At 49.5% G+C, this 11,308-nt stretch overlaps 1 protein-coding gene across 3 annotated transcripts; it reads left to right on the top strand.

Moving 5' to 3' along the window:
* The first annotated feature begins 348 nt into the window (after positions 1–348).
* On the top strand, positions 349–11,116 carry LMBR1L (limb development membrane protein 1 like). Of its 3 annotated transcripts, none has more exons than XM_078156799.1 (17): positions 349–427; positions 4,217–4,301; positions 5,264–5,297; positions 6,259–6,398; positions 6,604–6,707; positions 6,890–7,016; positions 7,226–7,294; positions 7,472–7,536; positions 7,927–7,999; positions 8,156–8,239; positions 8,391–8,467; positions 8,705–8,782; positions 9,055–9,128; positions 9,325–9,415; positions 9,531–9,597; positions 9,946–10,107; positions 10,298–11,116. In XM_078156799.1, exons 5-17 carry the CDS (start codon positions 6,654–6,656, stop codon positions 10,363–10,365), a joined length of 1,089 nt encoding a protein of 362 aa, XP_078012925.1. In that variant the 5' UTR covers positions 349–427; positions 4,217–4,301; positions 5,264–5,297; positions 6,259–6,398; positions 6,604–6,653; the 3' UTR covers positions 10,366–11,116. The 3 variants fall into 3 exon arrangements, with proteins under 3 accessions (XP_078012925.1, XP_020821901.1, XP_078012923.1); XM_020966242.2 differs by lacking the exon at positions 349–427 and adding an exon at positions 476–722; XM_078156797.1 differs by lacking the exons at positions 349–427; positions 4,217–4,301; positions 5,264–5,297; positions 6,259–6,398 and having other exon boundaries at positions 6,618–6,707; positions 6,954–7,016.
* Positions 11,117–11,308: the final 192 nt, after the last annotated feature.

Below are 11,308 nucleotides of genomic sequence, written 5' to 3'. Positions count from 1 at the left end.
GGTTTTTCTAGCAAACTAAGCCCTTGGAAACTGTGGAGGTCTTTGGCCCTCCAGCTCAAAGGTACAGAGGTCTCTCAGGTTTCTGTGGATTTGAGACGAATCTTTTCGGATTGCAGAGATAAACACAGCCAGCAATTCAGCGTTTCCGTGGCACAGAAACATCCCGCCTCCTTCCACGAGGCAAGCCTATCGCTGCACGTCCTTTGGGGAAAAAAACAGCTTCCTCGGGTTACAAACACCAATGAATTTTGCGCATTCGGCCGGGATCCCGCCCACCCCTTGTGTCGTCACGCTGAGGTTTTAAAATGGAACGCAGAACGCCGTTTCCTTTATTTTGTAGTGAAGCCGACGGCGGATACGCTTTTCGTTCGGAACGTGGTGGCGTCTCCACCTTAAAGGGCCCGGCGCGATCTGGGGTTACGTCCTGGTTAGTGGTGGAGCAGCGACACTACCCCTTTAAGGGCGGAGCAACGGGGGGGAGGGACGGACAGGGGCGGGCGAATCTGGGAGTTGAGCTTGCCCGGTGTCCTGGTCGAGGCCGCGGCTGTGAGCCTGAATTGGGTCCGGGTGCTCGGCGGCGGTGGATATTTTCCCCCGCTTGTTCTCTCCGGACCCCGGAGAAACCCGCTCCCAGCCATGCTGATCAGAGCATGGAAGCGGCTGACTACGAGGTGCTGTTGGTGCGGGAGCAACTGTTCCACAAACGAGTGCGGGAGTGCATAGTGAGTGCGGGGCTCGGGAGCGGGAGATGGAGTGGGGGCGTCCGTCCGCGTGGGGATGGAGGCCGGCGCCGCAGCCACGGCGCAGCTGCATGGAGAGGGAGGGGCGGGGAGGGATGGAGGAGACATCAATGTCAGGGCTTCTAGGAGGTAAAGAAAGCCCACCCTCTCCCCAGGGACCCATGGGGATGTTTCTGTTTGCTGGTGAGTGCTGGTGCGTCTGTGCACTTTGTGAGTGCCTGGAAGGCTTGGATTGGTTTGCTTTCTCCCCAAAACTTACGGAGAAGCATCCAGGTCCTAGTTATCCTTAAGCAAAAGAAACCCCTAGGCTAGCCTGTTTGGAGGGAAGATGGAGGGGGTGGAGAGAAGTAAGACATACACACTCGAAAGGAGAAGGGTGTTTGTTGTAAGATGGGTGAGGGTGTGCCCCCGGGGAGAGAGAAGGTCTGCGTTGGCACTGAAGCTCCACTGTGGTTGTACTGGGTCGGGTCCCGTTACTGTGAGGGTAGCCAGAGCCTACCCACTTCTTCAGCCCCAGCATAAATTTCTCCAGAAATGGAGTTCTGGGCTTCCTGACCAAAGACACTTTCCATTCCCCTCTCCTCCCCAGCTTGGTTACTGCTTCCTGCTTGCCATGCAGGTGTCCCTAGACAACAACAGGGTAATTCATTAGCCACCCAATAACATGGCTCTCTGGCTATATGAGCTAAGCTGAACTTCAGGGCTTCACATCTTGATCTCCAGGATTTCTTGGCACCCCCAGCGCCCTCCCCCCTCCCCCGGTCCTTTCTCTCTGCCTTTTGCTATCCGCAGTTTTTTACTTCATATCATAGATATGAAGGGAAAAGTAAAAGCTTTGAGAGAGAGGTAGAGGGTTACCCCCTTTGGTGGCTTATTTTTAACTTCCTTCTGGGGTCTCTCCCACTCATTCTTCTGTAACCTCAGAATCAGAGAAAGGATGAGATTACTTAGGTATATGTCGCTGAGAATAGGAAATTGGTGAGGAAAGAGCGAAGATTAGGAAAACAGTTGGGTATCATGACCTAGAGTTTTCTTTCTTCAGGGAACACTTTGAGCAGATAGTTATTTCAGCTCTAGATATGTGACTGTGGGCAAAGTTGTGAGCCTCATTTTCTTCATCTGTAAAAGGAGGTAATGCTACTTATATTATCTAAACCTCATAAGGCTGTTGGAAGGAAAGCACATGGTAAATTGTTGAGTACCATATAAATGTGAGCTATTATTACCATTCCTGCTTTCTGCTGAACTGAAAGAGTAAAGGTTCTTGGATGTCCATCCGTCCGTCCGTCCGTCCGTCGTCGTCGTCGTCCGTCTCCCCCCCCCCCCGCCCCAAACCCCTTTCCTTTAGTTCTTTGTAGTAACCCATGGCAGGGAGGAGTCTGCCGAGCTGTTTCACCTGGGAGGTTAAAGGCTTCTTTGGGAGCAGCTCAGCCTCAGTCCAGGAAGGACTGTGTGGAACTCCAGCCTGACCTTTTGAGCTCTCCTACCTTCTTGGGTATGACGCAAGCCAGGAGATTGAGGCTTGAGCTGTAAAACTGCAGAACTTCTGGAAGGTTGCTGCTTTACCTTTGGAGGAGACTCTTTACTTTTAGAGATGTCCTCAGTCTAGATTGCCGGCTGCCTTGGCCCTTACCATAGTCTTCCCTCTGCCTTCTTTACCAACCTCAAGAACAAGGATTATTAACCTTTTTTTTGTGCCACAGACCCCTTTGGTGAAGCCTAAGGACTCCTCAGAATAATGTTTTTAAATGCATAAAATAAAATATATGGGTTGCAAAGAAACTGCACCAAAATGCAATGAAAATATTTTTAAAAATGAAACAAGTTTAAAGACTCCTAGATAAAAACCCCCACTCTAGAGTACCTCCACTTCCTCCAACCTGTCCTGCCCCTCTGGGCATCAACTGAATTCAGCCCTATGAAGATTTTTTTTTTGTCATCTAAAAGGACAACATATGTTCCTAGCATAGCCAGAAGTTCACCCTGTTAGAATCTGACCTATGGTTCCCATATAATGCTGTGATATATAGTGAAGAGATTCTTGTGCCTAGGAGTCAGGAGACCTGAGTTGTAATTAGTAATTACTCAAATGCTTTAATGTTTACAAACAGCCCTTTTCATAATAACCTCGTGAGGTAGGTAGTACAAGTATTTCCCTTGTTTTATACATGAGCAAACTGAGATTCAGAGATGAAGTAACTTGGTGACAGAACAAAGCTGGGACTCGGATAAATCCTGGTCTTCTGTCCACTGTGTCTTGTTGCTACACTTCTCATACTCCAAGCTCCATCTGGTCATTTCCATTCTCTGAACCTCAATGTCCTTTCTGGTAAAATGAGCAGTTGAGTCTGGATGATCTTTAAAATCCCTTTCAGCTCTTAAAATTCTGTATCTGAGTTTATTTAACATGGGAGCAATGGCTGGTACTGCTCCTTTGTTCTTAGATTAAAAATATTAAAGCTAGAAATATTAGTTGTTAAAGGTGGAAGGGAGTTTAGAGATTAGCTTGCTCTCTTATTTGAAGAATACCTGAAGCAGTAGCTGTCAGTGTTGGGAACAGAAGAAAGGATACCGGAAACCCCTTTCTTCCACTTGAGCGGTAGGTGACATAGAAAACCTGAGCCTATTTTCTCTGCTCAGCCCCTGGGCTTCTAGCCACATAAAGATGGGTGTGAGGCCATGAGTCTCTCTGCCTGAGGTTGAGATCCTAGATTATTCTTCATCATAGAAGCTCCAAGCCCACCATTTATCTGCCACAGTGGCTCTTAAGGTGTCTACATTGGTGTTAGGTACCTCTGCTCCCCAGAGACTCCATCTGGCCCTGGAGTATGGGGGTGAGCAATGGAATTGATGCAGAATTGGAGTATCCATGGGATGAGACATCAGCATCTTTGGATTTAGAGCTGGAAAGGATAGATCAGCCCTGATTTTTTTTTTTAATCTTCCCAGAATCTTACTCTGGTGGCCTGTTTATCAGGGGCCTAAATAATGGAAGGGATTCGTCACTCTTGCCCACTTGACTATTTTAGACTTTACGTCTCTCAGAGCACACATGTGTGTGTATCTCTGCTTGTATATCATCCCACCCATCCTGTTTCAGGGAAAAGGGCTAAACTGGAGTCCCCTTGCTGCCCAGGAAATCTAAGAGATTTGGGACTGGCAGTAGACATCAGGGAAAGATGTATTTTGGGATTAGAAGGGAGGGGGGATTTCGTTGGAGTGACATGGGTGGGGAATGGTTGGAGATTAAGGTTATGAATCCAAACCCAAAAGAGGCACCACTGACCCTGGAATCAGAGGCCCTGAATTAAAATTTCACCTCCCATGCTTACTGCCTATGTGACCTTGGTGAAGGTCACTACACCTGTCAAGGCCTCAGTTTCTCCATCTCCAAACTGAGAGGGTTGGGCTGGGTGTCTTGGAGGCCCCTTCCAAGACTAGAGCTGCCATTCCTATGATCTTCCTCTCCCTTTCAGATTTCCACACTGCTGTTTGCAACACTTTATATCCTCTGCCATGTCACTCTTACCCGATTCAAGAAGCCAGCTGATTTTACTACAGGTATGGACAAACAGCTTCTGTCAGTCTCTCCAGCTGTCATGGTGCTGGTGGCCATGCAGAGAGCCTCAGGGGAATGGGGTGCAAGTGTGCTCCCCTGGGAAGGGCGTGGGCTAAGTTGTGCTGACGTATCTGTTCCGTTGACTTCTCCATTCCTGTGGGCACAGATTCCTTGTTATTCCTTCTTGCTGGGCTGCCTAGACCCCTTGCCAGGAACTCTGCCAATTCTCTATTTATCTTTCTGTTCAGTGGAGAGTATTCTAGGAACTGATTTGCCTATAGGGTTAATGGGGCTAGTCCCCTGTAGCATGTGTTTTGGAGAGGAAGGAAAGTGTAGGAGCCCTTCTATTATCTTGGGACAGTAGGGTTGGAACTGGGTACCTTGGCCTGTCTGTCCACAGGCACTATTAGGACTATACCCATCACTAAGTGACCAGCCTTGGCCATCTAGAAGTACCCAGCCCCTTCCCCCAGCATATCAGTTTTCTTTTTTAGCCAGCTCTACGTCCACCCAGGGCTGCTTCAGGGCCCCAGCAGCCAAATCGTTGTGTCCCCCCTTAAAGGCTCCCGGGTGACCAGGAGATTCCAGAATCTACTGCTCTACCTTTTCTTAGCCCTCTTCAATGAACCAAGCCTGTGACATAACTGGCTTCATTAGCCACTTGTTTATGGTTTTCTTGGTGTCCAGAGGGAAACCTGTGACGGTAATATTTCTAGGAAGAGATGGGAAGGGAGGGGCAAATTGTGGTGAAGAAAGTGGAGGAGGAAGGAAGATAGCAACAGTAGACAGAACCAGTGTTCCCTTAGCTTCCTGGCAGCAGAGCGCTGGGCGCACTCAGTCCCTCTCACTGTGAACTGTACCTGAACTCTTTCCTCATCCCTGTACACTAAGTAATAATGCAATAGCCCTGCCAGAATCATTAGCTGAATCTCTCTTTCCTTCTGTGTCTGTCTGATTCTAACAGTTGATGATGAGGACGCCACAGTCAACAAGATTGTGTAAGTGTTGCTGCTGATGACTCTGCTTCCCCAGCACCAAGGGCCCATTTGGCTAGAGAAAACCATGCCCCTGGAGCAGGGGTCTTAGCTGTCTAGTTGGAGTGGTGGGTGGTTTTGGGGTGGGGAGAATTGGTTCTTTTTTCACAAATACCTACACCCCATCCCCAGCCTGATCCCTGCCTTGATGCACCCTGGAGACGCTTAGAAAAGTTGTTGTTCCGGTCTTCCTGGTGGCCTGAGTCACTGGAAATGGAGATAGCTGGGCTCCTGTGCCCAGAGTCTGGGAGCTCCTCAGGACTCCAGTGGTAGAGCTGAGTCTTTGTTTGGGATGGAGAGATGTTATGGTCTCCTGGGAAGAGAGAGAGATAGGAGAGGAATATTCAGCTGTCTAACTAGGAGGGGAAGAGAAACTGGCCTGGGGATCCCCTCTGCTGCCTGAGATAGCATGTGCCCAAGGGCCTCACGTTCTTAGAGAAGCAGCTGGCAGCTGATGAGGCTAGGAGTTCTGGAGGTAATTATCATCCTGGTATTCTGACTTCCTATGCATCTAGGACAGGTGTTCTTAACCTTTTGTGTGTGTCATGGATTTCTTTGATAGTCTGGTAAAACCCATGCACCTCTTCTCAGAAGAGTGTTTCTAAATAATTGAAGAAAATGGTAAATTTCAGTTAGAGGTTAGGAAAGACAAAGGTGTAATTTTTTTTCCCATCCAAAGTTGTATATCTCCTGAAATCTGTCACACTGGCCCCAAATTAAGAAGCCCTGGTCATAGGAGAAAAGGTCATGACGGGGAGAGCTAGATGTTGCCCTGGCTAGGTCCTCCCTAAGTACTTCCTCAGTGCCTCAAGGTGGAGAGCTCATTTTGCAGGGAAAATGGGATAGCATTAAAAGGGCCCCTGAAGTGGTGTCTGGGACCACAGGGCTCAGGACTGACTCAGATTCCACTTCCATGTGTCTTTAGGCTTGAGCTCTGCACTTTTACCTTGGCGGTGGCACTGGCTGCAGTCCTGCTCCTGCCCTTTTCCATTCTCAGCAATGAAGTGCTGCTTTCTCTTCCCCGCAACTACTATATCCAGTGGCTCAATGGCTCTCTCATCCACGGTAAGGACCTCTCCCCCAAGGGTGGGCTGACTCTTCAGCTGGGCTTTGTGCTAGGCCTTGTCCCCAGGAATTGGGAATAGGGCAGAAATGAAGTTTCTTCAGGCTGAAGGCCAGTTACCAGTCAGATCAGCTCCCTGTCCATTTTCATCCCTCTCCAATCCCTCCTGTTTTTAATCCAGTCTTTTTGTCTTCCCTTGTGCCGTAGGACTCTGGAACCTTGTCTTTCTCTTCTGTAATCTGTCCCTTGTCTTCCTTATGCCCTTTGCCTACTTTTTCACTGAGTCGGAAGGCTTTGCTGGCTCCAAGAAGGTGAGCAAATGGGAGAGGGGGAAGGGAGTAACCTTTCTGGGTGTCCCTTCCATCCCGTCCCTAAACCTCTCAGATAGCCTCTCCCCAATGCCACCCCGACTCCCACCCCCCACCCCCCCATTCCAGCATCTCCTCCCTAATCATCTACTAATCATTTCCTCCTACTCCTTCACATCCTAAAGGGGGTCCTGGGCAGGGTATATGAGACAGTGGTGATGCTGCTGCTCTTGTCACTGCTGGTGCTAGGCATGGTTTGGGTGGCCTCTGCCATTGTGGACAACAGCAATACCAGCCGGGAGTCTCTGTATGGTGAGTGATTCAAGATGGCCCCAGACTTCTCCATTGGCATTCTCCTGGGGAGCAACTCACTGGTAGGATTCTTTCCTCTAAGACTCTTTGTCTTGAGACATTGTCTGGCGGAGGGGGACAGGGGTGGAGGTGAGAAGGCGGGGAGAGGAAAGGGAATAGAGGAAATCCCGTGACTTTTTCCTATCCATTTTTGCCTCTCTCCCCACCAGATCTCTGGGAGTACTACCTTCCGTACCTCTATTCCTGCATCTCTTTTCTTGGTGTATTGCTCCTTTTGGGTGAGTTCCTGGTCACGGTTTGTGCAGAATTTTTGCTTTTTTTAATTTTTCCTGGAACAAAGGCACAAGGGACCAGGGTGGAGGTTGGGAGAATGGGTAAGAAACCTGGCCCTGTGTCTGTAGAAGAGGAGGGAAGGGGGAGAGGTAAACTAAACATAGACTTCTCCTGCTCTGCAGTGTGTACACCACTGGGCCTGGCCCAAATGTTCTCTGTCACTGGGAGATTGCTGGTCAAGCCCAGGGTATGTAGTATCCCCTCTCCCTTCTGCCTTGTGGGGAGATCCTCAGGCAGATTTAGAAGTGCAGAAATAAGTGGAGTTTTGCCTCCTTTTCCTCCAGGCTTCCTTTGCTTGATTTTCTTGGTTCTCTTTCCACCTTCACTTTAGTGGTCCTGTGTCCTTGCTCAAAACCTGCCTGTAAGGGAAGGGTCTGTAAGGTCAATGTTACCCCTTCCCGGTGATTTCAGGTCTTCATGTTACTACTCTCATTGGGTCGTTTCCTTTTCAGCATGTTGGTGGCCTCTTGGGTGTGGGTGGCTAGGGAGGGGGCAGGATAGAGGGTGCTCCAGGGCAGGCCAGAACTCCGAGATTGTGAAGCTTCTAAATATCCCTACCCCTTTTCCCACTGCCTAGCTGCTGGAGGACTTGGAAGAACAGCTGCATTGCTCAGCCTTTGAGGAGGCAGCTCTGACCCGAAGGATGTGTAGTGAGTGGCCTTCTCCCCTCAGGAGCACTCAGGCTCCGGGATAGTTTGTTGGAGAGGAGGCAGGACAGAGAGGGCTGGTTGGTAGCTTGGAGGTGAAGGGTGGGGGACCAGTTAGGACAGAGTCACAGGCCTCAGCACTGTTCTCCTCTGCCTTAGACCCCACTTTGTGCTGGCTGCCCCTGGACATGAAGCTGCTGCACAGACAGGTCGTGACTCTGCAGACACAGAGGCTCATGCTGGGTATGGGTGTGGAGAGATTGCAGTGGGCAAGCCCAAGAGGTGGGGAGGCAGCCTGGAATGGAACAGGGGGAGGAGGAAGGCAGCTGGTTTGGGAACTCCCCTTCCATTGCAACCAGCCCCTTACTGATTGTGTCTCCCTGTCCTTGCTCAGAGAAACGACAGAAGGCCTCTGCCTGGCAGCGAAACCTGGGTTATCCCCTGGCCATGCTATGTCTGCTATTGCTGACGGTGGGTGTGGGGCTGGGGGGGGGGTAAGTCCACTGAGTGAGGCTTTGTGGCACTATGCCCGGGGCAGGCTGGGGTAGGGCATATGAGAGGGAGAAGAGATGTTCCATAGTTACAAAATGGGGAAAGAGATTTCAGGAGGGACCTGTCGGGAGTGTCATATTTTTACTGGGACCAGGATAGGAGCTGATAGGACTAGTTTCCGCTCTCTTCCTCTCCCTCCCTTCCTCCCCCGACTAGGGCCTCTCTGTGCTCATTGTTGCCATCCACATCCTGGAGTTGCTCATTGATGAGGCAGCCATGCCCCGTGGCATGCAGGTACCAGTTCTTCCCTTCCCCCACAGCCAACCCTAGGGCCTTGACCCTCAAAATAGGGCTTGTGGTTCCTTGTATGATTTTTGTTTGTTTTGTTTTGTTTAAGACTGGTTTTCAGTTGGCAAACAGCGTTGGTTTGCCAAAGGCTTCGGGGTGGGGGGAGTAGGTTGGGAGAGGGAACTGAAAAAGTTCATGACCACAGGGGGAAAGAGATGAAGCAGATCTCAAAGGAGAGGAGTGCCACAGGTGATGACCTCACCCCTTTCCCCATACAGGGTACCTCCTTGGGCCAGGTGTCATTCTCCAAGTTGGGCTCCTTTGGCGCCATCATCCAGGTTATCCTCATCCTGTATCCTTCCGAAGAAACTTTATACCCTGTCCTTTCTACCCCTCAGCCCTGTCTCCTGGGCAGAGCTAGATTGGGGTGGGGGAGTAACAGGTCGTGTTCCTACCCAAGACAGACAGAGGGAGAAATGAGATGGTTGGAGGGGATGAGGAAGGAATGTAATCATTTCAATGCCAGTTCTTCCTTAAGTCATCAGTAGTTACCTGATGCTGTCCTCTGTTGTGGGCTTCTATAGCTCTGCATTGTTCCGAGGCCTTCAGCCCAAATGTCGAGATACAGCCATGACTCAGGTATTGGGAGGACAGACTAGGATTTTATTGGGGTCAAGAGGGCTAATGCAGGATATTGGCAGCTGCTCAAGGGACTATTCTATCTTCTGATCTCCTTCCCTTTCCCCATCTCTAGATCATTGGAAATTGTGTCTGTCTGCTGGTGCTGAGCTCAGCCCTGCCTGTTTTCTCTCGTACACTGGGTGAGTACTGTTGGCCTTTTGGGGGCGGTGGGAATTTTCCTTGGGAACAGAAGCCTAGGAGGTTATTTAGTGCTAGGCAAAGGCTATCCCCAATAGTACTTCTAAACTAAGTATTTGGAGTCAAGTAAGAGGTGAGTATGGCTTCCACTACGGAGATCAAGGAAAGATTGGTAGGGCTGACTGAAGGGGGTGGCATCTTCAGTACTAGGGATTGCAGTACTAAGATATGACCACATGAGGGCAGCAGAGAGCCAACTTTCTGAGTTGATTTAGGGGCTTGTAATCAGAGGGAGTGTTAAGAATTGATTCTTTTTAAAAACTATTTAGTTTTCCCTTCTGCATTCACAGGGCTTACCCGATTTGATTTGCTGGGTGACTTTGGGCGTTTCAGTTGGCTGGGAAATTTCTATATTGTGTTCCTGTACAATGCAGCTTTTGCTGGCCTCACCACCCTTTGCCTGGTCAAGACTGTCACTGGAGCAGTTCGGGATGAGCTCATCCGGGCCTTTGGTGAGGTGGAGGTGGGGAGGGATTGGAAATGGGGGGAGGAGATAAGGAAGGTGATAGGAGGTTCCTGGGACTCATGATTGACAGGTAGGGCTGTAGATTATCTGCCTACTATCTAATAAACCAAAGTATCTCACTGAGTGACTTTACTACCCAGAGAGCCTTATTTCTGGCTGCTTCTCCTTTTCCTCAGGCCTTGATAGACTACCACTATCTGTCTCTGGATTTCCACGTCAGCACAGCAAGACTCAGCTCCAGTGACATTGATCTTGGAGAGTCAGGTGGAAGGAAGAAGACTGGATAGTTCCAAGCTTGGAGCAGAGTCCTGGGGGGGGGGGACTAGGTGTTCTTCGAAGCCTGGAATTTTTTGTGTCGGGGGGAGGAGTTGGAAGGTAGCTAAAGACCTTTGCACTGCTGTATAATCTGAGCCAAAGTTTGGGGCCCATTTCTTTTCCGATCCCCCTTCCCCCTTTTTACCAATCCTTTTCAGAAAAATGTGGGCCTCTGTCTAGAAGGCTGGGTACCTGCAACTAGCTCCTAGCCTCATCTCCGTTTACATATTAATCTGCCTCATTATAGTCCTGGGCTCTGCCCCTGGCCATGTTTACATGATCTGATGTGCAATAGGGGAGGGAAGGAATTGGGAAGTGGGGAAAGAATGGGGAAACAGACCATTTCCCTGGAACACATTGGCCTTAGACCTCTGTTGTCCTACCCCTAGCAGAGCAGAGCCCTCCCTGGGACCTCTCTCAACTAGCTGGGTCCTGGAACAGGATGAGGTCAGGAAGGTTTGTTCCCTCTCAAGATAAAGATCCTTCCCATCCTTTTCTTTCTCTCCCCCTATTCTTCCTTCCCCCAAATAAAGTTGTTCCCAAGGGTTCTTAAAAAAAAGAAAAAAGAAGACTGTTCTCAACATGTTTTTATGAGGAGAGTTTAATTCACAAACGTTTACTAAACATCAGCAATGGACTGGGCACTGGGGATACGAAATATAAGAGTGGAGCCATTTCTATCCTCAAGGAATTCATCTTCCACCAAATGTTTCACGTTGAAGGGTGTGGGGAGAAACACTACCGATGACTCTTGGTTGTCTAAGGGTTTGGAAAGGGCAGATTGGAAGCAGCAAGGAAAGTAGTCTCAAATCCTCACTGCTTGAAACCAGATAACATTTATTCTCAATTTAGGTTAAAACACTTCACCCTCC

Source organism: Phascolarctos cinereus, unplaced genomic scaffold (genome assembly GCF_003287225.1).
Source record: "Phascolarctos cinereus isolate Bilbo 61053 unplaced genomic scaffold, phaCin_HiC Scaffold_1;HRSCAF=81, whole genome shotgun sequence".
Classification (NCBI taxonomy): domain Eukaryota; kingdom Metazoa; phylum Chordata; class Mammalia; order Diprotodontia; family Phascolarctidae; genus Phascolarctos; species Phascolarctos cinereus.
The sequence above is the reverse complement of the archived record's forward strand: the minus strand, read 5'-3'. Positions and strand labels throughout refer to the sequence as shown.